Below are 26,518 nucleotides of genomic sequence, written 5' to 3' on the forward strand. Positions count from 1 at the left end.
CCCGCCTTCCCGCGCCGCGCCGGGCCCGGGTGCGGGAGCGCGGCAGCAAGAGGAGGCGGCGGCGCGGCGTGGTCTCCGCGGCGGCTCTGTGGCGCAATGGATAGCGCATTGGACTTCTAGCGCGGCGGCAGCGGGCGGCATTCAAAGGTTGTGGGTTCGAGTCCCACCAGAGTCGCGTTTTGGGCCCCGCCGCGCTGCCCTTTTGCGGGGAGCCGGGGCTCGGGGCCGAGGACGTGGGATGTACGCGCGCGCGGACGCATCCGCATTCATGTCCGCCAAGCTCTTCCCTCCGTTTCAGTTTGTTCGCAGGACCCCTCCGAGCTCGGGCCCTGCGGACACCCCGGCAGGGGTCAGCCCGCCGGCGCTGGGGGAGCTGCCGGTCCTGACCCTACACCTGAGCGCCTGCGAGTGGCCCTCAGTCAGGGCCTGCGTGAGATATACGCCGCCTACATGGGTGTGGGTAGCAGGTGGGGGGCAGCCTGCTTGGACCCCCCCCCATGCCCCTTTCCTGAAGGAGGCCGGGGTCTGACAAAGCTCTTCTGGGCTGGGTTCGCTGGCTCTGGTTGTCACCGGACCTGGCCTGGCAACAAGGTGCCAAGGCTGCAGCTGGCCTGCACTAAAGGGCACGTTTCTGGCCTCCAGCTCTGAGACAAGAAACCCATTTTGGGTTCGGCGCGATAAAACCAGCGGGAGCGCCCAGCCGAGCCCCTAGCAGAGACACGCTCTTTCCAGTCTATTTCTGAGCGTGCCAGGAAAGCGGCCGCTTCCAGCACATGTCCAAGCCAGCATGGCACAACAGAGCCGGGTGCGTGACCTTACCCCGAGCCCAGCCACGGTTCTGGGAGCGGAGACTCAGACAGCGCGTGAAGCCAGACTGAACCTACCCCGACTAGGAATCTGCCTGTCGCGTGGCGGTGCGAACCTGGGAACCTTTGTGACGATGTCTCTGCTCCCCCCGGGGGCACGGGGAAGTGTCACTCACCCAGCTAATCTCTGCTCCATGCTTCAAAGCTGCATAAAAGAGGTCAGGGCCTTTCGCAGCTAAGCCCCAATCCAAACTGACAGCAGCCCAGGTCAGGGCCCTCTGTCACCTGGACTGGACACCAGCATCCTGCCAGCATTGAAGCACAGGCTTTCCCTTAAGACTGCAGGTGGCTCTGCTGACTTCAGCGGGGTTGTTCTGGGATGGGACTTCCCCCATGGCTCAGGCTGAGCACATGCACATGCTTCTGCCAGACCGGTGCCTCCTACCAGCCTCAGCCTAGCAGCTTTGACCAAGTGTTCGCTCACTCAGAGCGCACGTGGGAGCAGGGGGAGGCAGCCGCCTTCTCCTCCAGGGCAGTTTTCTTTGCCTTTACCCATGCACCAGGGTCTCCAAGGGTCTGTGTCAACTTCCTCCTCCAGCTCGTTCACTGTTTACTATTATTTAGTGTCTAGAAGCCATCACGCTAGGCACTGGACAGCCTAGAATAAAACTCTGCTACTGTGGAAATGCTACTGCGCCCCAGGCGGAAAGCAGCACTGGACAAGGTCTGCCACTCTAGTTGGCACTGGTGAGGCCTCACCGGGAGTACTGTGTTTAGTTTTGGACCCCACACTTCAAAGATGTGGATGGTTTGGAAAGAGTCCAGTGCAGGGCAACAAAAAATAATCACAGGCCTGGGAGACAACACTGACGAAGAAAGGCTGAAAGAACTAGGGTTATTTAGCTTGGAGAAGACTATGGGGGAATTTGATAACAGTATTCAAATACCTGCAGGTGATTATAGAGGGAATGGAAATGGACTTTTCTTCTGTGGCCATAGAGACTGGACTAGGAGCAATGGCCTCAAGCTGCAGCAGTGGAAATTGGAGATTGGGAGGAACTTTCTGTCTACACGGGTGGTCAGGCACTGGAACAGGCTACCTAGAGAGCTGTGGAACCACCATCCTTGGAAGTTTTCAAGAGCAGGTTGGATAGACACTTGGCTGGGATGGTTTAGTCAGGGATGATCCTGCCTTGAGCAGGGGGCTGGACTAGACGACCGTGTGAGGTCCCTTCCAGCCCTGCTCTCTTACGATTCTGTGACTCCGTTTAAACCAACCCAAAGCCTCATGGGTTCAGCTGGAAAACCAAATTCCTGCTTCACAACTGCAGCTCACAGGGCCCTGCCCATAGGGCTCCAGTCTGGAAGAGGCAGCACCAGGGAGACCTAGACTGGTAGAGGTGCTGTCTTTGGCTGAGTTACAAGTTTCCCAATAGGCAGGGGTGGGGCTTGGCTAAACCATGCCCATGGACAGCAACTCCAGTTGTGAAAGTGAGCGAAGGAGGGGAAGACCTGCTGAAGTGAGTGAAGCAGGGCTGGGGCTGGCCTGGGGCTCCTCCAGCCCTGTCCCTCCCTCAGCACCTGTGGATCGCATTCCCTTTCCCACCAGCATCTGCCCACACAGGCAGGAGCTGCAGGACCTGCTCAGCCTGTCAGTGCTGAGCCACTCTGCCCGGGCTCAACAACTCCTCACCCCCATCCTTACATCAGGAATCCCTCCCCACAACATTGTCTCATTGCAAAAGCGGGGGAAATGTGGACAGGGTAGGGAGCTGGGCACGGGGAAGAAGCTAACAGTGGGTGGAAACAGGACCAGGATCCTGTCCCTTCCTGCTGTTATGCCTTCCCAGCTCCCAGTACTAGACAAACCTGCACAGCTGCCAGCTGGCAAAAACAAGTCAGGTTCCTGCGGGAGCCCAGGAAACAGGAAAGCTTCAGAACCAGCAGGGCAGAGAGGAGGAGGAAGAGGGGAGCAAGAGCTGGAGCTGAACACCAGGTGAAGCTGTTGGCTGGCTTGCTCAGGCTGCTGTCTGGTACAGGGAGTGTGCTGGCAGCAGCCTCTCCATCCCTTGTCATGGACTGGCTGGGTGCAGCAGGAGAGCTGGGAACTAGGCACAGAGCAGGATGCCTCTGACCTGCCAGGGAGAGGGTGCCTGAGCAGGAGGGAAGAGGAGGCAGAGGATATCTGAGCTATAAGGACGTGCGTGTTGTCCCAGAAGAAGCCCTACAGGCTGCAGTGGCCTGGAAAAGCTGCCTGCAGCAGGGAGCTGACAAGGTAATGTTGCTTGACAAGTACAGCCTGGGTCTGGAAGACTGACCCTCAAGGCCTGTTCCCTTGCTCTGCCACTGCTACCTTGCACAGCCACAGCCAAATCACTTATCCTGTCCCATGGGGGTGGTGTTTGGCTGCACTGGATTTTGCAAAGCCACCAGGTACTTGAAGCTTGGTCAGGCTGGGGCCTAGGAGCACAGTCAGGACTGATGGACACTGATCAGCACCAAGCCTTGCCTGGCTCCTGCCTGCACCAGGCCCTGGGCACCTCTGCTCCTACAGCTGCCAAGCAAGATGTGAGCACACAGCTGCCATTGTGCCCACAGCCCACTTGGGATGTGTTCCGCATGTGCAAGTTGGCAGCTCCCTTCCGGCCAAAGTCAAGGGACAAAGAACAATAGGCCCTCATGGGGCAGAAGGCTGAGGCTCCATGTCAGATCTTCTGAGCCTAGGAGGGGGCAGGGGGCAGACAAACCAACTGCACATCTCGCAATGGATTTTATTAACAGAGCAACTTCAGCGTCCAAACTCCCCACTCCAACATCTCCTGCCTTGCTACGCCAAGCACCATCTACACCCCATGCTGGAGGCTCCCAGCTTCAGCATCCTCCCTCCTCTGGGACTCAGGTCTTAGCCCCGCTGCCTCTCCCGGCTGCAGCCTTCCAGGTCCTTGGTTACTTACAACCAGAGGGATTGTGGGAATTTAGTGCTTGGGACAGGGACAGCAGTAGGGCCCTAAGGAAGAACCATCCCACACAGAGCATTGACAGGGCTCGTAGCTGCTTTCCTCTGCCAGCCTGTCAGTGTCTGGTGTGAGCCAGAGGTGACGGAGCTGAGGGCTCTGGTTCCACAGCCTGTTCAGCGTGGGGAGTCACTGAGGCAGGCTGCCAGGGTGCTCGGCTCCTTCTGAACCATGGCCATATAGTACACACATTCCAGGGCAATTTGGCTTTGTGTCAATGACTTAATTGCTGCATCTCCTCAGGGCCAGCATGACTCTGAGATCCACCAGCCGAGCAGCATGAGAGGCCTCACACAAAGCCTAAAGCAGGGCAGCAGAGCAGCGGCAGCAAGGGGGGCTAGAGTAGGACCTGCTGTCACTCCCATCTTGGGCCATGAATCACCCTGGTGTGGTTACCCAACTGGCTCTGGCAGGGCCTTGTCTCGACTTGCCTCACTCTGCTGGCAGTTCAGCTGGCACCACTAGGGCAGGGGGGTCTGCTCTGCAGCTCTGCCCCCAGGGTGCAGAGATCGCCCTGAGTAAGCACTGGTGACTGAGGGGCTGTGGAACCATCTCCCTATGCTTGCTGGAGCCTTCCCATTTGGACAGTTACCCTGCAGGCAGACAGGAGGGGCCAACTGCTAGAGGGATGCAGGGCAAGGAGAGATGCTAGCACTCTACCAACATTGCTCTGCAGTGCAGGCGAGGCCTTGAAGAAAGCTGTCCCTGGAGAATGAGGGCCCACCAGAGAGTGCGGTCTTCCCCTGGGATCCCATGTCAATTGGAAGGCAAAGGCCATATTGTCCCAGCACTATCTAACCCACAACTGCTTCCCTCATCACCACCCCAGCACTAAAGCTAATGAGATGCAACCCAGGGAGCTTCCCCATGACCTCGTGGGGAGGGCAGCCCACAGGGATGAATGGGGCCAATGCATCACCTCACCCCTTGGACATGGCAGGCATATCTGACAGTGTGAACAAAACCTCTGCTGGATGCAGTTCTATATGGGACCAGCTTTATATGGGGCCAACACAGCAGCAGGGGTCAAGTTTCCCCTTCCCATAAGGAGGCATAATGTTGCAGTCGCCAGAGCTGTGCCTGTGACAGTGATGTGCCAGGCACTGGCTCAGGCTAAGCAACGTCCCAAGTGCTGCAGGAAAATTCCCTGGAGGAGACGAAGCTCTGAGGGGGTTGTCATCACTCTCCAGGCTGGTGCCCTGTGAGGACATCCCCACCTTGCCCCACCAAAGCCTCATGGAGGCCAATGCCCTCCATGCTTGGGCTCTCACAGGCGAATGGAAGGGGGAGGCAGGATCCCGATCTCTTCCCTCAGGGACTCCACCATCTGCTCCCAGCGGCGCTCATAGTAAATGTTCAGGATGCAGTTGGCACGGAGCCCACTCTGCACAGCCCAGGGGATGAGCTCCGTGGTCAAGACCTGCAGCTTCCTGGAAAAGAAGGACAGAAATGGTTTCATTTCCTGCTCTGGGGACATTGCTCAGGTGCCAGAGGGCAAAGACATTGCCTGCTCCACAGGCCCCAGCATGGTAGCCGCATCAAGCAGTTCAGTCTCTCACCAGGGAGGGCTTCACTCCAGATCCCCTCAGCTACCTCACAAGGAACCTTACAAAGGCCAAGCCGGCACAGGCAGGCAGGACACTTACACTCCTTTGCAAGGCTGGAGTAAAGCATCCACCACAGCGTAGCCAATGCTGCTGGAACCAGCTCATCCATCTACTCAACTCCACAGCAAGCAGAAGCTAAGCCTTAATAGCTCAGGGTCAAATCACCTGGCTTAGGTCCACTTCCATGGGATAGTAGCAGCTATACAGAATACAGGAGATCAGCTGATGCAGACTCACAAATAGTGAACTGTTCCCTCCTTCCAAGCAGTGTCATTGTTTGTCTGTTCACACTCTTAGCGGATCAGTGGCAAAGGCAGAAATAGAACCCAGGGCTCCTGATTTTATGAGGCCTGCTCTAACCCACTTAACTGTGCTGCCCACCCACAACCAGGTGGGCTATGGAAGAGAAAGACTGCAGGCTGTACAGAAGCCTACGGGCTGCTCAACCTACCAGGCTTTGAGACGAATGGGGCCAAACACTGCTCCAAGAGCGCACATGGGCAGGCCGGTCTGAACAGCTTCGAACCACTTCACCACGACCTCACCTAGAGGACACAGGAAAGTAAGTCAGCAGGTGCCAAGCCCCATATTGTATGTGTGACAGAGCAGCCCAGGGGAGGTAGTGGGGTCCCTGGCAGCTACAAACAGCTGAAGCTGCTCTGTCTGGGCAAGGCCTGGCAGTGGGGATGGGCTCTGGAAGGAGGGTTTGAGAATCATTAAGGGGACACCAACAGACCAAGTCACCCTTCTGCATAACACAGGCCACAGCCTATTGCTGTCACAGGACTTGCTGCCCTTCTGTTCCAGGACAGTCTGTCTAGACGCTCCCCACAGGCACTGCCCTTCAGGGGTTACTTGTCTCCAGTGGTGGAATTCCACCATTCTGCTCCCTGCCCAGGACCTGGGCTCTGTGAATCTGCCCTGAGGCAGTGGCTGTGGTAAGCTCCAAGCTGCTGGCCCTGTGTTGCATTACAGCAACACCCAGGTCTTACACAGCACCTTGCATCATCAGAGCTTAAGGTGCTTTGCAAAGAAGATCAGTATTGTCATGCTCATTTTACCAAGGGGGAAACCTAGGCACAGAGCAATGAAGTGACTTGCCAAAGGACACTCAGCAGGGAAGCAGCAGAGCTACAACCAGAACCTGGAGCCCCCGAGTCTAAGCCCTGTGGCTCTCATAGCTTCACAATATCTTATCTGGTGTAAAACAACGAGGATTAAAAGTGTGGGTCAAATAGGGGGTGTCTTGGCCTTCCCCGAGACCCAGGGTCCTGGGGCCTGCAGGCCCCCAGAGCCTCATTCAGCTAACTGCAGGGCTCTGACTTCAGCCTGCCACTTGCTACTCAGCCACATGCTTGTTGGGAGGAACAGATCTGGCCGACTGCCAGCAGGAGTCTAACTCCCCCCACCTTCTCCTTTGACACAGATCCAGCCTGTAATTACTCAGAGCTCCCTTTGACTCACACCCTTCTCCTATGGATCCATTTCATCATCAGCCCTTAACAGCAGCACCTTCTCACCCAGCCACCACCATCTCATCACCCATGCCAGGGCTCAGCAGGGTAAAGGTGACAGGCCCTAGGGGCTGGGGTCTTTGCCTCATCCGTGGCACAGACAGAGCCTGGGCAGTGGCACAGTCCCACAAGCTGCTGTACCAGTGGCTGTGAGCCCTGCCCTGACTGTCAGCCTCAGGCAGTCACTGGCCCACAAAGCAGTCAAACTGCAGCAACAGACTTTGCTATGGGGACACTAGGCCTGAGATCCAGCTGCCTTACTGCACCCAACTAGGTTCTTAGGTGGCATCACCTCTCGGTCTCAGCCAGTCTGGACTCACCCAGCATGTTGGTGGGCATGCCCAGGAGAGTATGCATCAGGTCATGGACTTCCCGGTACCGCTGGATCACGTATGCCAGCTCCTCGTCATCAACAAATTTGGCTGGCATCCTTGTATCTGGAGAAACCCTCTGCAAACAGAACAGCCGGCTGGGAGTCAGTGCCTCTTACTAACACCATAATAATGACAGTCCCCAGCTTAGAGAACGCTCTCTTTAGCAGACTTCAAAGCACAGTACCAACAGGCTCAGTACAGCTGCCCTCATTTCATGCATGGGGAAACTGAGGCACAGAAAGGGGAGGTGTCTACCCAAGGCCATACAGAAGGCCAGTGGCAGAGCTGGGAATAGATCCCAGCTCCTGAATATCAGCGTGGTGCCCATTCCCTTGGGACTCTCCAAACCCGCTGTCTTCTTCACTACACTACTTAGCACCTCCTTCTGGAGCCCTTCTCCAGGGCCAGGCCCTAAGATAGGCTACAGCCATTCACCGCTCCCCACCTCCCCCTGGGGCCTGCTCCAGGCGGCTCCACACCACACTCACATTGTCTTCTAAAAACCGCATGTATTCCCGGCCAAATGTCCCATCTGGCAGCCCCCGGAGCCCCGCCACATCCAGGGTGGACAGCCGGATCCGTGGCCGCTCTCTGCAAGGGAAATGGGCCGAGACACCCCTTGCAGGAACAGACTGCTGGGAGAAGCTGATGTAACTGGGGCCTGTGCAGCAGCATTGCTGGAAGCACCATCCAGACCCTGGCATTTGGTTGCTGCTTTTCACTACCCGAATAACCATCTATCCCCCGGGGGTGGGAGGTTGACCATCAGCTCCATCTCACTTCTGTGGAGCTTGGGTGCAGAGAGCTTAAGACTCTGCCTGAGGCGATGAGCCTTGACAGCAGGCTTGATGCCCAGCTGCACTTTTTCAGCCCTATTAGTTGGTACATGTGCGGTGGGAACACCCAGTGGCCTCAATCAGCATCACGATTGTGCTGCTCTGAGCGTCACAAACCTAGCGAGAGGTGGCCCTTGCTTCCAGCGTAATGAAAATGCCATGGGAAGAACAAGCATAACAAACACTCAGGAGGGGCAGGGAAGGGGGGACAAACACGCAGGAGGAATAACAAGTATTTGGCCCTTGAAGCAAGGTGACTGCCTCCTGGCTTTTAGCCTCACTCCCAGCAGTTTCCTGCAAGCACCAGGGCAGAAATGACTCTGGAGGAGGGTGCTCAAACCACTTTGGGAGGGTGTTTTCAGGTACGGTGCTCGTGGGAGAAGCAGATGACTGTGATTGAGGCTGTGGTGCAATAAGATTTGCTGCTCTCGTGCCCTGCTCTGGTGGGGAGGTCACAGACATGTGCTCCAGCACTCCTTGAAAGAGGAAGTTTGCCAGTAAGAGCAGCAAAGCTGGAACGAGAGGCAGGAAGAAGCAAAGGTTGTGCATTAATAGGAGCCCAATTTACTGTTACTGTCTGTGCCTTTGCCAAGAAGGCTCTTACAGATGTCAGGGAGCAGAAGTACCCGGGGGAATTCAAAACTACCCATCCTGCCTCTTCAAGGACAAGCACTGCCACACCAGACACTGGCCCAGCAACCTCCCAAACGCGCCTGCTTCCCTGCCACAGACTGCGCAAGAGAGAGGATAACGCACCGCAGGATCTGATAACCCTCAGCATCATGTCTCATCTTGTCCCGCAGCCTCTGCAGGGCGAGGGAACCCGTTGTCTCACCAAGAACTGCCACCATATCTGGGAAAGGAGGGATGAGACGTCCACAAGAACACACCAAGGCAAGAGCCGGGGGCAACTCGCGCGGTGGACAAGAGCCCGAGGCCTCGGGGCGGCAGGGCCGACGTGGTCGATACGCGGGTCAGCGCCGCGTCTGGGCACCTGCTGCTGCTCGCAGCGTCCCCGGGGCGGGGCTCCCTGCTCCTCGCCCGGCCTGCCCCGGCCCCTCCGGCACCCCACGCCTCCAGGCCGATCGCCCCTGCCTGCCCTGCCCAGCCCCGCCCCTCCCCGGGGAGCCCGGCCTTACCATGCCGGTAGGGGTCGCGGAGGGCGGCGAACGCGGAGCCGGCCGCCAGCAGCGCCTTCTGCAGGGGGCTGGTGGGCACGTGGCCGGGGTACAGCGGGCCTGCAAAGGAAGGGAGACGGCAGTTGGCGGCGGAGCAGCCCGGGGCAGGGGGCGAGGCGCCTGCCCGACGCTAAGACCCGGGGCGGGGGGGAGGCCTTACCTGCGAGCCCCGAGCCCCGCAGCAGCCCCGCGCACCAGGCAGCCATGTCCGCCCCGGACGGGAGGGCGAAAGGGTCAAAACACCGGGCCGCCTTCCGGCACAGCTCCGCGCCTTGTTGCCGGGGGACCGTATTCCACGATGCACACTGCGGCCGGAAGCGCATATCGGCCACCACACAGGAAGAGTGGTGGGACCTCATTCCCCGACGGATCTGGAGGGGGTGATGGCGCTGCACGGGCTCTTCGCCGTGTACAAGCCCGCCGGCGTGGCCTGGCCGCGCGTGCGGGACGCCGTGGAAACCCGGCTGCTGGCGGGTGAGGCCGCGGGATCTCGAAGAGAAGCGTGGTTGTCTGTCCCGGGGCGGGGCCCAGCCGCGCCTCCGAGGGGCTGACAGCAGCATCCGGCCTTTTCTTCCCGTCCCTCCAGGCCTGAACTCGCTGCAGCAGCGGCCCCCGCGGCAGCACGTGCGCTTCCTGCCGGGCTTCGTGGAAGGAGAGGCGGACAAGGAGCTGACCCTGGTACCCACCTACCTGCCCGTGCTGGCCGACCACCTGCTGGGTAAGGCGGGGGGAAGGGCCTTGGGATGGCAGGCAGCTGCCGTGGTGGTGGCGGCGAGCTAACTCCAGTGGGACTCGGCAACTGGTGCCTACTGGTCACGTGCTCCAAGGGGATAAAACCAGCGCGTGTTTGTGTCACCGAGAAGCTGGAGGAAGAGCGAGAGTGCGCTGGAAAGATTCAGGATTTCGACTCCATTTTAATGATTTGCTAGAGAGGCTCTGCTTTGGGTACTGCACAGCTGTAAGATTTAGACCAAGGAAATTAAATTGCTTTGAAAGCTTGGGTTTTGTCTTCTGCCATCATGCTGGTTAATCAGAAAGTCCAGCTATATTTCTGGTGGGGAAACTAAATTTTAGGCATGTTATCAAACATACAATGCATTTGTTGTCTTTATAGTGAAAGGACCGAGGTTCCCTCGCTTGAAAGTTGGAGCAGGCCACCGGCTGGATGTAAAGTCTTCTGGAGTGTTTGGTAGGTTTTGTCTTGAAAGAGAGAGAAACATATTTTCGGTATGGAATCTGGAAGTATAGGAAAGAGTTTTGTTTCTGTTTGTTCTATACGTAGCTAGGAAAGAATTGCAGAGCACTCTGCTGGCAGCATGTGTGGATTCTGTTGGGCCAGGGCAAGGATGTAAGCCCTAGATTACAAGAGAAACAGACAAATCAAATGCAATTGTTTTGGAAGGATGAGACATTACAAGGGAGAGAGAACCGACTAGTTATTCTCAGAGAAGCCACGTGCCTGGAGGACACTGTGTTCTACTACAATGAAAAGCCTCTAGTCTGTCTTGGCTCTATACACTAGCCCATTGTGTCTGTTTCCCTGTCTGTGAAATGAGTACAATGATGGTGCCCTTCCTTGGTAAGGTGCTTTGAAGGCTACAAGTGAGAAGCACTAAATACAACTGGGTGCTTGTGGCAATCAGAACACCTGATGTTTGTTTGATGGCAACTCTCAGCCATAAAAGGAGAGGTTAAAAAAAACTGATGATGAGTTTTGGGGACACAGATATATTGCTGTCTAATTTGGAAAATGAGTGTATGGGGCTGTAGACAAATGTTTAAATCCAAATAAGTTTTAAATATGAAAAGTGGTTTCCAATTTTGTCTTTCTTTCAGTGCTTGGAGTGGGCCAGGGGTGCAGGATGCTCACAGACATGTACAATGCCCATTTTACTAAGGTATGCAGTGCAATGCAATGCAAACTGGGCTTGAAGTGGGGATATGTGAGAGTGATGATTCAGAGTGGTGATCCAAGGCCTAGTTAGAAATTGCATCAAAAAAGAAGAGTCACAAATCATATTGCAAGTGGGCCAATAGCATGCACAGCTATGAACAGCACAAATCACTGAGATTAAGCAGTATTCAGTATCCATTAAGCAGATTAAATGGTATTCAGCATCCATTTCTGCCCCCCAAAGGATGCCTGGAAGAACTGGTAATAGGATACAGGGGGTTTTTTACCTCTAAATCAATACTGTGAATCTTGCCTGGATCAGGATTGTGAAAATAAATGCCCTTTTTTTTACATAAGCTTCCAGATTGGCCAGCTGGGCCTTGTTCTTTCCTAGTGGGGAGGGAGACATCCATGTCTTTCAAACCATCCAATCTGGCCTATTTTGTCAGTAGTCATGGCAGAGAAGCCATGCTTGGAATTTACTATGGAGAGTTAACTCATTTCTTACTCCTAGAGGCAATTTCTCCAGTTCAGAGCTGAGACACGCAAACAATTAGCTTTTCCTCTCTGTGTTTTTCCACAGGTGAGGCATTAGGGTGTTTCAGTATGTCTTCCAGCCTTATGCAGTGCAGGTGTGGATGCCACAGTGAAGAAGAGACATTGGCTTTTAACCCTTGTGCTCCTACCAGGACTACTACTGAAATACCAGTGCTAGCAGGTGTGAGCAGACAAGGCCAGAGGCATGTGTTGGCTGGGGAGAGGGGAAAACAATCTGTCTTGTTGCACATGCCGTTGCCATTCTTGGCAACCTCCAGGTCTGACCATCTGGTTCCTTTCACCAGCACTAAATAAATTTGCAAGTGCACAGAGTGTGAAACCCCGGCCCTGCCTTCAGTACAGCTATGCATGTTTGTACGTGACTGTGTCCAAACCATGCAAAGATGTGGCATATTCCTGCCCATGTGGACAAAGCATTATCCTAGGAGCAGGATGAGAACTAAGTTGACTAAATAGGAAGATACTGTGTAGTGGCCTTTATAAACACAGTAAGGAGACAGGCATGGTTGTGTATGCAGGTGTCCTAGAAATACTGTGGTGTGAGAGAGACAAGAAATATGCAAGCTGTATTGTGTTTTCAAATTGGAGTGTGCAGACCACTCACCATTCCCATTTGTCTGTATATCTGTCTGATTCATCATGACAGATCAGTGGGGCAGGGGATGTTTTACAGGTTTGTACAGAGCATAGCACAAATGGGGCCCTAAGCATGACTGGGGGCCTTCAGGCAGTTACTGCAGGATAACCAATAGTAATGATTATGCTCCTTGTCAGCTCTGCAATGAGATAGTGGTTCTGGGGACTTGAGGCTGGAGATCAAGAACAAATAGGAGTTTTACAAGTCTGTGCCTCAAAGGACACCACAGGAGCTTTTAAAAAAAAAAAAAAAGCTATATGTGTTCCAAGCCAGACAGAAAACAGCTCAAGATCCTCAGAGAAAAGTCGGGAGGTTGTGCTACTGGCACAAGGTTTAATGCCTACCTGTGACTTGCTGAGGCAACTGTCAGCTGCCGTGCCTGACATCACGCTTATGTTTCAAACAAAAAGCACTGGTGCTTTCTAAAGCCATTAGCGACTCATCTGAGTAGAGAGGTGCCCCTTGCCCTGTGAATGTTCTGGCAATACTCTCTGTTCAGAGGCTGCTGGTTTCCTTCAGAGGAGTTCTTTGTGTCCTGCATTACCGAACAATTTCTGCACAGTAGGGTGTTGCTACTCAGTGCCTTTCAGAGTGTTCCCTCTGTAAATTGCTTGCTCTTTTTTTTTTTTTTTTCTTCTTTCAAGGATTACACTGTTCGTGGTCTGTTTGGCAAAGCCACAGGTGACTTCTCCGATACAGGAAAGCTAATAGAGAAGACAACGTTTGGTAAGGGACTTGGTTGGTGTGGTTTTAAAAAGTCAATAATTAGAACGCAAAGCATTAAACCAGGCCAGATTGAGCAGCATTAAAAGAACACTTTAAGTACCCTCTAATCTATATTCATGAGGATTTGCTGTAACTCCTGTTCTGTCTTACCACAAACCTATTAGCCTATAGTATACTCAATGCAATTACTATATAACACCAATTTACAATCCTGATCATGCAGACTGCCATCGTATTGGCTGCAGCCAATGTTGCCTGTGCTCAAGGAGGCATAGCATCCTGACTTATGGAGTAACTGTCATACATCTTCATAAAGACTTTCATTAAACAAATTCCTGAAACATCTTGGAGAAATTGCTGTCACTGTCTTGAAACTAATGCAGTCTCTTTTCCACCTGAGACTTCTTTGCTTTAAAAAACTGCATAAAGTCAGTGGGGTCCGTTTCCTGTGCTTCTGTACTCGGCTACAGTATGGCTATATGTCTCCTGGGCTTCCCACCAGCTCATTTAGATGTAACCACTCAATCAGGAGACTGCATTTTTGTTACTGCATTTCAGACCAATGTAACCTTTCCAGATGCTAGGTGAATAAATAGGGATTTGTTTCCCTCTTAACACTTACAGATCACATCAACAGAGAAATGCTGGAAAAGATTCTTGCTGTCATTCAGGGAAGCAATCGTAAAGCTCTAGTGACGTACGTATCCAATCAGAAACCCTGGCTGACCTGACCTGACTTCAGTGCTGCCATTTGCTAATCTTTGGAACCAGTAAGATTAGTTATCTTGCAGTAGCCAGTGATTGTAAAGGTTGGGATCTTAGATCAAAATAGAGGAGAGTTATCTTGGCTTCTTCATCCTTGGAAGTAAAGCTGTGACTAAAGACTTACTTTGGATTCTGAAGTTTCATGTTACCTTTGGACCTATGCTTAATATCTTGGAGAATAAAGATCTTCTCTGATACAGTAATGGTATTATAAGATGATCAGGCACGTTTACAGGATTGAAAAGGGTGGGGATGAGAATTGAAATTGTAGTGAGTGAACAGATCTTTAGTCTGAAGTGTGAATATAGCATTTTTGTCTTATAGAATTCATTGGGCCTGTGGTGTTAGTTCTCTGCACTAATGCATTGCTGTGTTTTTTTGTTTTTTTTTCCCAGGCACGCTAACATTGACCTGAAAACCCAAGAGGCCTATGAGCTGGCAGTTAAAGGGTTACTTCGCCCTATGCAGAAAAGCCCTCCATTAATTACAGCGATTCGCTGCCTTGAGTTTGCTCCTCCAGAATTCCAACTAGGTAGGGATGATTTCAGGGTCTATACGTGCCATGAAAGTATTATATCATGAATCTGACAAGAAGCAGCTCCTCTCAACACTTAGCTACTCTTAAGTGGCCTGATCTCACCAGTGCATTTTGTAATCAAGCTGCTAGCAGAGATGGGTCTGTTAGAGCAGCCTATTCTGTACCAGCTGGTTACTCAACAGAAAGAATGAACATCATCTTGGTAAATGGCCAGGATCAAGGCAGTTTGGCAGGGCACAGTGGGGAAGTTTGTCCAATATTTGCCTGATAGGAATAACTGCTATACTGGATCAGACCAGTAGGCCTCCTAGTCTGGTATTCTGTCCCTGATGGTAGCCAGTGCTGGAAGTTTCAGCAGACAGTGCAAGTGGGTGAATAATGGACTACCATGCCCAAGCAGAAAGATCCCCTTTCATCCACCACTTAGTGCAGCACCCCCACTGTGTTAACCTTTGTAAACTGAGCCTGCCTTCACCCCTTTGCCTCCCTGCCCCGGGTGATTAATGGTGACCTTCACCATTCTTAATCTATACATTGTCTAACTATTCCTTTAGTGCAGTCCACCTCAGGCACTGCTGAGGTAGTGCTTAGCTTATGCCGTAAACTTATATTCTTATAAACCTTTATCCTGCCCACCTTATTCTGAAAAGCTTCTCCCACCCTGGTATCCAGTTCTGCACTATATGCCCCTCTACCTCATACTTGGAGACTTGGGATATTTTGCAAGACATCTGCAAAACTATCATTTATTTATCCCTCAGCTGAAAAAAATGGAAGTGCGTAGTTGCATGTATTTGCTGCCTCTTCTGATGAAGTGTCTGTGTCCCTTGTAGAAATCCAGTGCTTGCACGAGACTCAGCAGTACCTCCGAAAGATAGTTCATGAAATTGGCTTGGAGCTGAAGTCAGCTGCTGTGTGCACACAAGTGCGAAGGACCCGGGATGGCTTCTTCACACTGGACAAGGCTCTCCTGAGAACACATTGGGACCTGGAGAATATCCAGAAAGCAATTCAAGACTCCAGGCTCACAGTGAAAACAGAACTTGAGAAAAGTTTAGGCTACCTGGAAAGGACTGCTTATGATGAACATATCGAGATGGACCAGGTTGAAGAGAGCGAAGCATCAAGATAGCGCAGTGTTTGGGGGACACCTGCCAGCAGCCTCTCATAAACAGGATAGCCATGTGTTAACCAGAAAGTTGGACAATAATAGATAGGAAAGAGAGTAATCCACAACTAGCCTTTCTTTGGGTGGCCCTTAGCTTAGCAGGAGTTGTTTGTTTTCATCCAACATGTCTCCCTTGAGAGGCAAAATATTTTCTTCTAAAGTGTTGCACAACAGTAGAGTGAGATCACTGACATCTAAGATAGCTCTGCATTTACTTCCAAAGCCAACCCCCCTGCTGATGTTGCTGGGAAGGTTCTGTTGGTAAGGACTGATAGAGTGGAAATACAACCAGTGTGTTGCAGGCTGTGTTGCTTCTACTGCATGCTTATTTTATTTTGCTCTTTGTAATGAGAAGTGCAGCCTAGCCATAGGAATTCTTTCCCCAAATAAAAAGGTTTTGTATGATAACATGAAAATAGGGCTGATCTATACCCTATGTTGAAGGTGTAAAGAGCTATTGATCAAACCAAAAAATGAACCTGTGCAAGGAAGATGTAAGATTTGAGTGAGGCAAAACTATTTCCTAGGAAGGGGAATGCTTCATTTGGCTTCGCTAATCTCAACAAGAGGCCGAGGTAAACTTGTGCTAAGGGATTAAGGAGTAGGATGTAAAAGCAAGAAATAGGCTGGAAGAAATTAAGATTCAGTGCAAAATATTTATGGGGAAAGATGCTGCTCCTTGGCACCAACATTTTAAAATGAACAGAACCAAAAATCCCTGCGATTCCCAACATCTTGTGGATTTATCCTGCCCTACTGAGTTAACAGAATGGTCAGTATAACACAGCTATACAAATTAGCTGACAGAGGTGTGACCACTTTAAGGCTACAACTTACTTTTGAAAATGCACCATAAATTGCCTGTTACATTTGATCACTGGTAATGCATTCCTAAAACATGCAGATCCAAGCATAATGCCAGACGTACTAAAGCAGCTGCAGTCTGAAGTCTCAGAATGCCAATTGCTGTAGTATACAAGTGTGGATGTTTTTGATGTAAGGAAAGGCTGATGTGAGGGGGTGGGCATTAATAACAACATCCCACTTTAGATTTGCCACTGTTTTTTCAAGATTATGTCCTAACAGGCACCTAGTGACTGCAGACTTGCATGCAAGCAATACAGGATTTCTGCTACTAGAAAAGATTCTGCCTTTACCTCTTTTAAGCTCTGCCTGGGGCACTTGTAGATACAATTCTTTCTTTGAAGATATACCCAGACAGCTGTTAAAGGTGAGATGTTACTCTGTGGTCTCACAATGGATAATCCCCGGTGAAGCAAGTGTTTAACAGTGATGGCTGATCTTGTTTCTGTGTTTATTTTTTTAAAGGAATTTTAACTAAATCCATAGATCTTTTGCCCTTTTTTAGCTACCTCCAAGGTTCTCTGGATAATAATCAGAAGCCCAGCCAAAGCAGTACTAGGGCTGTCCTGCCACCTTGTGGTGAAAGAGCATAAACACTTCTCTGGAACAGCTGGTGTGAATTCACTAAAACTGCTAGTGTATTTGCTCTTATTCCTTGTTATTAGGCAGTTGCAGGAGTTTGTGACAGTTAGACCTTATCATCCCTTGGGGTGCTCTGGTGAACAGTCATTCCCCCAGATCCTGATACACACCCCTGATGTACTTATAGGCTGCTACCAAGTCACCCCTGAGCCTGTGCTTTTCCTGGCTGAAGAGTCCCATTGCTCAGAGCCTCTTTATCTGCTCACTAGAGACCACTTCCCTCCAGAGCCCAGCATGGAAATCAGGATCCTCAAGTATTACATAATCACCAGGGATCCAGGTTTTGTTTCATGCAGAAAAATATGTATTTTTCCCTTTAAAAACAGGAAACTGGTGGCAGGGGGCAGCAGGCAAGTGTGGCCAAGCCACTTGGGGATGCTGCCCAGCTGCAGAGCAGTGGCTTCCCCTCACCCCCACCAGCAGGGGCTTGGATCCTCTTGTGCCCAGATCCCACTGCTATGAGAAGGGAGGGGACAGGCCTCCCAGAAGTGTTCGGTGGATCCTTCCTGCCACAGCACCAAGAATCTCAGCCATGCAATGGGTCTCCTTGGCGCCCCTGCAACGGCAAGTCCCAGACAGGGCAACGGGCTCCCTGTCCCTTCTACCATGCTTGTGCCACTGCAGCCCAAACCTGGTAGTATCCTCTGCACTCCAGGGCCAGGCCCTCCCCAGCTTGCCCCAGGGGGAGGGGGTCTAGTCCCAGCAGGGCAACAGGTCAGGAGTGAGGGGCATTGGCAAAGCAAGGGGGGAGGATGACTGGCTTAGGAGTGAGAGCCAATGGCATGGGCAGGGCACTGGCTTATTAGAGCTACTCAGCACTACAAAGCAGCAGGAGAGATGGCTACAGCTGGCCCCATGGCCTGGTAAGCAAAGAAGGCAGGGGGAGCTCCAATTTCCTATGATCAAAAACCAAAATATACAGGTATGTAAAAATTTTCACAATCGTTAAGGCATCAGTAGGCTTCCAAATTACTTTAAAACTAAATTTATCAATAAAACATTGTATTCAACTGATACCTATATAGAGTGGCATTTCATTTTAATCATGGAAAACTTGGATTTTAATCAGAGAGTTTTGGGGGTTTTATCAGAGAAAACTAAGATCCCTGGATCGTATGACTTTTCCGCAGGACTCCATCCATGGAGTTTAGGTCCCTAGCAGAGTGCATAGGCAGAAGCGGAAAGCATCAAGGTAACAGGAAAAAATGCCAAAACGTAACGTTATCAACTCTAATACCCTACTTTGTAGCCTTAATGTTCTCTGCTATAAGTTTTGCTCATCTCAAGATGCTGCTGAAGTTAGCTGCAACACCTGGAAATCAGGAGAGGGTGTCTCCCTGTGTCCACTGTTGCCTGTACCTGGCTGCATTGGTGCTAATACTGACCACCTTGCTGCCTCTCAGGAAGTGTCTGTCTACAAGTTAGTTCACTATCAGGGAACATGATAGCATTCTCCTTAGCATCTCTACAAGCTAGTAAAGGGAGTGGCTGAGAAACAAGAGCCAACTTATTCAGATTAGATACCGTAACACAAGTTCAGGCTTTTCCATTTATTTAATATTACGAATAACGCACAACCTTAACCGCCTTCTAGAACCCAATCCAGTGGGACACTTAAGAGGCTGAACACCCACAACACCATGAGGGTGAGGCCTACAAGCACATCACTCTCAGCAGGTCATTTCCTACTTAGTGGTTTTTTAACCTGTCACACTGCATGTTCCCCCAGTCCTTCTGGCCTTTCATCTGCCCACTTAACTGCTGTCTCATTCCATCCTCCCAGTAACCCTTGTCACATTGTCCAGATGTGAGGGTCAGCTGGGAAAGGGGTTAAACATGAACTCTGAATTACAATCTTCCGTAGGTGTTTTTTTTTTTAAACTCTCACCAAGAAGAGAAGTAAAAAACTGACATCACCCAAAACATCCAAACACCCTCATTCCAGAAAAGGAGGATGCACCTTCCCCGAAAACAGGTAATTAATTCAATAGCTTCTGTGTCCTAGAATTTAGTTATTCACAGATCTAAGGCAGTAGACAGCACTCTTGAAAGTCTACATGTTTATTGCCCTGGTGTACAGGTTCCGAATGTGTCAGTCACCCACATACAAAGCTCCAATGGCTGAAGGAAATTGTCCTCTATATCAATGCTAGTCACTGAGTTCTAGATCAAATTCAGGGTAGAGGTCCTTTGTGGTAAGTCCTCGGATCACAGCTAGGGGAGAGAGAGAGAGAGAGAGCGCGAGAATAAACACAGCTTCCACTGCAGAAGATGCAGGACAGGCAAGAGTTGCTAGTCTTTCATTACTTGAACAAAGAGTTGCAACAAGATGCAACTCCTAAGCCCTTGCCTTTGTTGGCTTCTTTAATAGCCATGCAGTTGGTGCAAAAGCATCATGCTTACACACCCTCCTGATTCCATTCCTAACCTGGAAGTCTTTTACAGGTCTTATGCAGTGAATACATAAGTCATAAGAGAAACACTGAGGGTTTCTATCTAATAGAGAAGGATCTGCTTTGAGAAGCCACAGAAAACAAACTGCCTTTAATGGCAATTACATAATACCCCCATTAGAATCAGACAGAGCGCAAATAGCTTCCTGCAGTTCTGCCCCTGCTCTGGAAAGATCCCAAAAGGGATGTGACAAAAATATTTTCTCCGAGAAAGGGATATAAGGTCATGCTAGAACTAATGATAAAAACTTAGTAGTGTAGCTTCTGTTAAACAAAATGAAAATACTTCCGAAAAACAAGCTGCTTGTTAGCGGTGTCCTGCCTTACCCAGCTTGCCCAGCAGCATCTGTCCAGCATCTTTAATATCATTGTACTCATGGAGCAGAGAGATGTGTTTCTCCAATTCATCCAGGCTGTAGCCTCTGTAACAACAAAACCAGAAAGGTCACACAGTTTCTGTGTAAGGTACTGCTTAGGTTTCACAATTTGTAACCCACAAAAGGCACAGCTGCCAGGAGTCAAGGGCAAGATGACCACAACTCTGCTTCACCATTGAGGATTCTAGGACCTTCGTCTCCTTTATACAACACCCTTCATTCCAAAGCTTTGCCCACCATTTACTCATCATGAAAATGCAGCTGTTTCTGGGGTTTAAAGTTGTGAGTTGCCGAGACAGCACATATCAGACCAAGTAGACAAGATGACTATGAGAAGGAAATTTAGGAAACGAACACATTTTACTTAAAATTGAAGTTTGGCCAAGACATAAAACGAGACCTGCATTTTAAGTCTCATCAAAAAGATGCTTTGAATAGCACAAAGCCCATCAGCAGCATGACAGGTAAGAACACCTCTTCATAAGCCACAAATATTCCTTCCCAAGACACAGGGCTTCCTTAAAAGTTCTCCCTCATGAACACTGCATGTCCCCAAAGGCTAGGGGGGCATAGCAAGCTCCTGCAGGTGACGGCAGTGGTGTTGGTGGTGGGAGCATGGCAACAGTGAGCAGCAAGCTCCTGCAGGTGGCTGCAGCAATGCCAGCAGGCAGGGTGAGGGTGGCAAGTGCCGACCACAGGTTGGCGACCACCTGCAGACACTGCCAGCAGTGTTGCCAGTGGCCAGCAGTGATCAAGGACTACCTCAGACGCTGCCAGCAGTATCAGCGGCAAGGGGGGGCAGGGATGAGTGGTGACTGCCTACAGGTGCCGCCAGCAGTATCAGTGGCGCTTTTTGCAAGGGGTACACCGCCAAGCTCGGGGTGCACATGCACCCCTTACACACCGCCAACACTCTCCCTCTCCAATACTGAAGAAGCACAGCCTTGCTTTGCCAAACAATAGACAAAATTCGTAGTTGTACTTTGTACTCGAATGCTGAAATTAACAGCGCTCTGAGCTAAGCAGACTGAGCTGATAAAGAAATATGAGAAAGCAACCAGCCTGAAAGAACCATTTGCAACTCTGAGGCAGAGGCTTGGTTTGGTTTTAAAAGGTAACACAGGCCTTGTGCCGAGCATCAAGCTAGTCAAGGACATACTCAGCCAATAACTGTGCAATTTCCTGGTCCAGAGCGAGGTCCTTCTCTTTCAGCTCTTTAATTTCACCCTGTAGGGTTTCCTTGTTGATTCCATCTGATGGAGAGGATCTTGGAGACTGGATCTGTAGGGCAAAGAGTATATTTAACATTTTATTAATTCAGCACTATGTAAGAAGCCACTGTCCCAGATGGAACTGATCAGAAGAGACAATAGGTGCCTGTTAGTTCATTCCTGAAGTATCACTTAAGTGAAAAAAATACTAGACCTTGCAGAAAAACTTGACAAAGCATTTATCAGTCTATGAAATGCCAGTCCATTCTGTGTAGTTTGTGAGCTCTTCCCAACGGAGGGGGGATCCTAGTCAGTATTTTGTACATTTACAACACTACATGAAGAATTGTAACAAACAATTTAGAAAAACAGCTTTCAGAGCATATGCACGGGACTACAGTATCCAGCATCTCAGGATACAGATATCTAGTAGCGCTTCAGTAAATTAACAGAAGTTTAGGCTGCATAAATTACTCAAGAGCAGGTCTCCTCTTGTCTGGATGACAGATCTGCTTGTTGCCTTAGTATTGTCACAGAGTTAAATTCTCTTCCCCGCCAGGGAAATCTCTACTGAATCAGATCCAAACCATTAGAAGTATTAGGATCACCTGCAGTTTCAGCTGAGAGCAATGACTACATATGCCATAATGACTGAATTATCACAAGAAACGGTTCTTCCAGGAGAGATGTGAAGCCTTTTAGACATAATAGTTGTTCATACCAAACTCACTCTGCAGACAACTTCCACAGGGCTGGCTACAAATGACAGACTGACACTGAGACTAAATTCATTTGGCAGTAATGGATTCTATGCAGATTCATTTCTGTACAAGGAGGGAGAGAGACTTTGGAGAAGTTTGTTGCTGCCACATGCCTGCATTATAGATGGCAAAACATCTGCATTCAACTATGGGCTTCATCGTGTGTGCAAGAGAAAGAAGTGGTCCGCGTAACCAACCAGCTTAGCTGCTGCCATGTAGGGGCAACAGCTGTCCATGCCAAACTCAGTCTGGGCTGGCTGAAAATGAGAATGACACTGAGAATGAATTTGTGTAGCAGCAAGACTCAATGCAGACTCCTTTCTGTACAAGGAGGAAGAGGCACTGGGGATGAAGGATGCCGCTGTCCTGCATCCGCACGCCAGATGGCAAAACGTCTGCACCGTACGAGGCTTGCTGTGCGCCTAGCGTAAGAGACAGACCGCAGAACCGACCACCGCAGCTGCCGTTATTCTCTAGGAGGCATCCAAACTGGGTCATCAGGGTGGATGAAAAGGCAGGTCCGCCCCGTGCCCGCTCCTATTCCCAGAGCACAACGGCCCAAGCGATGCAGCGCTCTGCCCGGGGCGCAGGGCCCGGCACTCACCGGCGATCGGAAGCCCGCATGGCAGCGGTCCTGGCGCCCGAGAGGGGCCCTGGGAACAAGAAGAAGGAAAGGGCGGTTTTCAAACGGGAGAAGATTGAAGGAGCCAGGCCGGACCCCCGTCTCCCTCCCCACCTCGAGAAGCAGCAGCTCCCCGGAGCGCACTGCACTGCACCACCCAGCGCAGCTGGGGCTCGCCGAGGGCCGGGCACCCGCCGAGCCCAGGGGAGGGAGCAGGGGCCCCAGCCGGCGCGGAGCCCTCGGGCCAGGGAGGGAGCTCGTACCGCCGCGGGAGGGGCTGCAGCGCCGCGCGGCGCTGCAGCCCCTCCCGCGGCGGTACGAGCTCCCTCCCTGGCCCGAGGGCTCCGCGCCGGCTGGGGCCCCTGCTCCCTCCCCTGGGCTCGGCGGGGGGCCGGCCCCCCGCCGAGCCCAGGGGAGGGAGCAGGGGCCCCAGCCGGCGCGGAGCCCTCGGGCCAGGGAGGGAGCTCGTACCGCCGCGGGAGGGGCTGCAGCGCCGCGCTGCGCTCCCCGGGCCCGCGGGGATCCAGGGCGGCCCGCGCGGTCTCCCCACCGCTTTGCATGCTGGGAGCGGCAGGGGCTGCTGGGACTTGTAGTTAATGGCCGCTTGACGCCTCTTTGAATGCCGGGAGCTGGTGGCCCGTCGCCGGGGGAGCCGAGTGCAGGGACTTGCAGGCTGTGGAGGCCTGGCGCCACTCGGGCTTGTAGTTTCTTGACCTTGCCTGGGGCTGGCAGGGACGGGGCGCAGAGGGTTTCTTGCAGCCTGTCTAGGGGCTGGCAGGCATGTTGGCCTGTTGAACCGCTGCCGGGGCCTGGATGCTCCTCTGGAAGAAGGGGGAGGCTCGAGCTTGCTCCTTCCCTGTCACTTGCGTTTGGGGATCCTGGAATAAGCGCGGGATGGAAGCAATGGGCTGGATTCAGGGGCGGATCTGGTGTGGAGGAGCAGTTGCACCCCCCTTCGATTTTTGCTGTACCCAAACTGTAACTGGGAGGGGCAGTGGCATTTTGGTTCAGGCAGCGCTGAGTTAATTGACTTCAGGGCTCATGATCATCTATCTGTTTCCTGCTAATGTCTCCTCATCACATTGGTGTGAACGACCTTTTTAATGGTCTTGATGTTCCACTGTGCACCCTATCCTTTCTTCTGCAATGCTGCAGTCTGGTTGCCATTCCTGGTCCTGCATATCTTTTATTTCACAGCGCTGTAGATTGGTTTTCGCTCTGGCTAAAAACCTTCCCTTCGGTGTGGTTAAATAATCTCAGGTGTAGACATGACCCCCCAGTGAAGTACTGGGGCACTGTCAAGGCACTCAAGAAAACCAGGTTTTGTTCAGTGAATCTAAATAAGACATGGACATTTAACTTTCAGGACTAATGAAAAAACATCTTTTAACCTTTTTTGCCTCATTTCTTGTGTTTTTTTTAAAGGGTTATATATAACACAGCAGATTAATGCACATTCCGATACAGATTTGTTTGTTTTCACTTTGATCTTAAACTGAAAAATAGAGCACAAGGCCCCTAGCAAACTAGTAAAACTTCTGGTTTCTCTTTAGCTGGAGAAAAATAGATGTTATAGGTGATGATGCAATGCACCATCTACACCCCCCTTTTTTAAATCCTAGATCCACCCCGGTTGTAATGGTGCAGTCCTTGTGATGTGTCCAGCACTACTACACTATGCATAACATGCACTGAAAGAGCCTCCTAGGAGAGTTTGGAGATGTAACCAGCCTGCATGCAATCTCTCCTAGCAGGGGGTATTAGATAGAAACCCTCACTGTTTGCCTTGTGACAAAAACCACATTGCCTGAGTACTACAGAACCAGCCAGCATCCAATCATCATGAGCGCAGGCAGAAACACTACACAGACTGCGATGGTCACACAGTCATGCAGATTTTTTCCATCTTTATCTTGCATGATCTTTATCTTGCATTCAGCTTCCTTTTATAAACAGCTCCCACTCCGATTTAATTTTGAAAAGGTCCTGTACTCTGCCATCTCTAAATCACCTTCAGTTAGCAAAATACACCAAAGATAAGATAAGGCCTGGTACTAGACATGTGACTGTGGCTGTTTGCACAACAGTTATTATCACAGAATCATAGATTTCATTGACATCAGGGCCGGAAGGGACCTTGGAAGATTATCGTGTCCAGCCCCCTGCCCGAGGGGCAGGAAGTCAGCTGGGGTCATAGGATCCCAGCAAGATAAGCATCCAAATTTCTCTTGAAGGTGTTCAATGTAGGTTCCTGAACCACCTCCAATGGCAGACTATTCCAGACCTTGGGGGCTCAAACAGAAAAGAAATTCTTCCTTATGTCCACCCTGAAACAGTCTTGCAGTAGTTTATAACCTTTTGACCTTGCCGTCACTTGGGGCACTCTGGTGAACAACCTTTCCCCCAGAACCTGGTGAACACCCCTGATAAACTTACAGGTGGCCATCAGATCGCCCCTGAGCCTGCGCTTTTCCAGGCTAAAGAGCCCCATAACTCTCAGCCTGTTGTCATAAGGTCTGTTTTCCTGACCTCCACATCCTTTTTCATAGAGCAGTAGGGCTGGGAAGCACCTCTAGAGGTCATCTAGTCCAGCCCCCTGCCTGAGGCAGGCTCAGCCCTATCCAAACCATCTATTTGAGTCCACTGTCTAACCTCTTATTTGTTCAGAGCTAAGATGTTATGTGAGTCTCACACAATGAAGTAGAAGATTTAAGATTTCTAAAGTGCAAGACACAAGAGTTACTTTTCAAAGTATGCAAAATCCTACTGACTGCTATTACAAATCAAGTTTAAAGTTAACATATTAAGGAAGAACAGGATCAAGAATGTAAAAGATGAGCTCTTAAACCCACCTGTACATGTTACTTGCTGCTCAGTGAATTCAGAGAGCTTTACAACATCCATTGATGTATAACTGGGAGAGAGACCCAGAAGCAATTAATTTATTAATCCTCCAAAACCATGCAACTTGTAGGAAGAAACACTTTGGGGGCCTATGCATCTGTTGTCTAACTCTTCAAGTCTACAGAGCTGGCATGAGCACAGCAGAAACAGATAAAGCTAGAAAATTACATCATAGTAGTCTGACAGCTCTTCAAGCATTTTTCTTGACACTTGAGACTTGTGTCAAGTGTTTATTCGTACACTTCAAAATTTGAGTTGCTCTAATAAAAAATACCAGATTTACCCAAAGAACCTTGTCTCCCTATGTCCTTAGACCAACACAGCTACAACCTATACCCGTTACAAATAACAATACTTATCATTTAGGTAGTACTAATCTTTGAGTGCTTGACAAACATTCCCTGCACAAATAATTAGTCTTCATAACACACAAGTGAAGCAGGATAAATCGATTGATATGAACATACTATTTGCTAGGTTCCCTGAGAAATTTTTAAACAAAAATCAAGACGACAACCTGTCCTGTGGTATCTATTTCATTTTTAAATTTCTCAAGGTTTAGAAAATATACCTGTATCCAAGCACTTTGTTTTTAAGGAAATTCATTTTTTGTAACTTATTGTATTCTACCAAAGTATTTCTATACTAGTACACCTCCCTGACCCGAGCTTGTAGGGATTTGGTGAGGAAGGCGAAAGCAGCACTGGAGCTTAGATTAGCTTCTGGCATTAAGGATAACAAAAAGCCCTTTTTCAAGTATATAGGTAGCAAGAAGTCTCAGGGTAACATTGGACCCCTACGAGGCAGGGCAGGGCAGTTGGTGACGGACGCGCAACAGAAGGCAGAACTCTTCAAGAAGTTGTTTGCCTCTGTGTTCCTGTCTGCTGAGAATAGAGTGCTCTCAGGTGACAGCGTAGAGAGGCCCAGGAAGGATGCGAGTCCCCCAACTGTTAGTTCAGACCTAGTTAAGGATTACCTGGAGGGCTTAGATGTGTTCAACTCAGCGGTCCCGGGTGACCTTCATCCGTGGGTGCTGAGGGAATTGGCTGGTGTCATTGCAGAGCCATTG

At 50.7% G+C, this 26,518-nt stretch overlaps 3 protein-coding genes and 1 non-coding gene across 5 annotated transcripts; 2 read left to right on the plus strand and 2 right to left on the minus strand.

Moving 5' to 3' along the window:
* Positions 1-82: 82 nt before the first annotated feature.
* Positions 83-175, plus strand: TRNAR-UCU. Its single transcript has 2 exons — positions 83-119; positions 140-175. It is a non-coding gene; the product is annotated as a tRNA-Arg (tRNA).
* A 3,382-nt stretch (positions 176-3,557) lies between these two features.
* On the minus strand, positions 3,558-9,667 carry COQ4 (coenzyme Q4). The gene is made up of 7 exons (XM_019510563.1): positions 9,490-9,667; positions 9,291-9,389; positions 8,908-9,004; positions 7,804-7,906; positions 7,262-7,391; positions 5,879-5,972; positions 3,558-5,250 (listed from the first exon to the last, which is right to left on the minus strand). The coding sequence occupies exons 1-7, from the start codon at positions 9,650-9,652 to the stop codon at positions 5,088-5,090; spliced, it is 849 nt and encodes a 282-aa protein (XP_019366108.1). The 5' UTR covers positions 9,653-9,667; the 3' UTR covers positions 3,558-5,087.
* Positions 9,668-9,677: 10 nt separating this feature from the next.
* Positions 9,678-16,958, plus strand: TRUB2 (TruB pseudouridine synthase family member 2). 2 transcript variants are annotated; one of them, XM_019510561.1, is made up of 5 exons: positions 10,444-10,518; positions 13,063-13,144; positions 13,769-13,841; positions 14,305-14,441; positions 15,281-16,958. In XM_019510561.1, the coding sequence occupies exons 3-5, from the start codon at positions 13,786-13,788 to the stop codon at positions 15,577-15,579; spliced, it is 492 nt and encodes a 163-aa protein (XP_019366106.1). In that variant the 5' UTR covers positions 10,444-10,518; positions 13,063-13,144; positions 13,769-13,785; the 3' UTR covers positions 15,580-16,958. The 2 variants fall into 2 exon arrangements, with proteins under 2 accessions (XP_019366107.1, XP_019366106.1); XM_019510562.1 differs by lacking the exons at positions 13,769-13,841; positions 14,305-14,441; positions 15,281-16,958 and adding exons at positions 9,678-9,803; positions 9,916-10,047.
* A 2,042-nt stretch (positions 16,959-19,000) lies between these two features.
* On the minus strand, positions 19,001-23,120 carry SWI5 (SWI5 homologous recombination repair protein). Its single transcript, XM_019510565.1, has 5 exons — positions 23,017-23,120; positions 22,528-22,576; positions 21,111-21,232; positions 19,902-19,996; positions 19,001-19,335 (listed from the first exon to the last, which is right to left on the minus strand). Exons 1-5 carry the CDS (start codon positions 23,103-23,105, stop codon positions 19,271-19,273), a joined length of 420 nt encoding a protein of 139 aa, XP_019366110.1. The 5' UTR covers positions 23,106-23,120; the 3' UTR covers positions 19,001-19,270.
* Between the last annotated feature and the right edge of the window lie 3,398 nt (positions 23,121-26,518).

This window comes from Gavialis gangeticus, unplaced genomic scaffold (assembly GCF_001723915.1).
Source record: "Gavialis gangeticus isolate Ggan-Ray unplaced genomic scaffold, GavGan_comp1, whole genome shotgun sequence".
Classification (NCBI taxonomy): domain Eukaryota; kingdom Metazoa; phylum Chordata; order Crocodylia; family Gavialidae; genus Gavialis; species Gavialis gangeticus.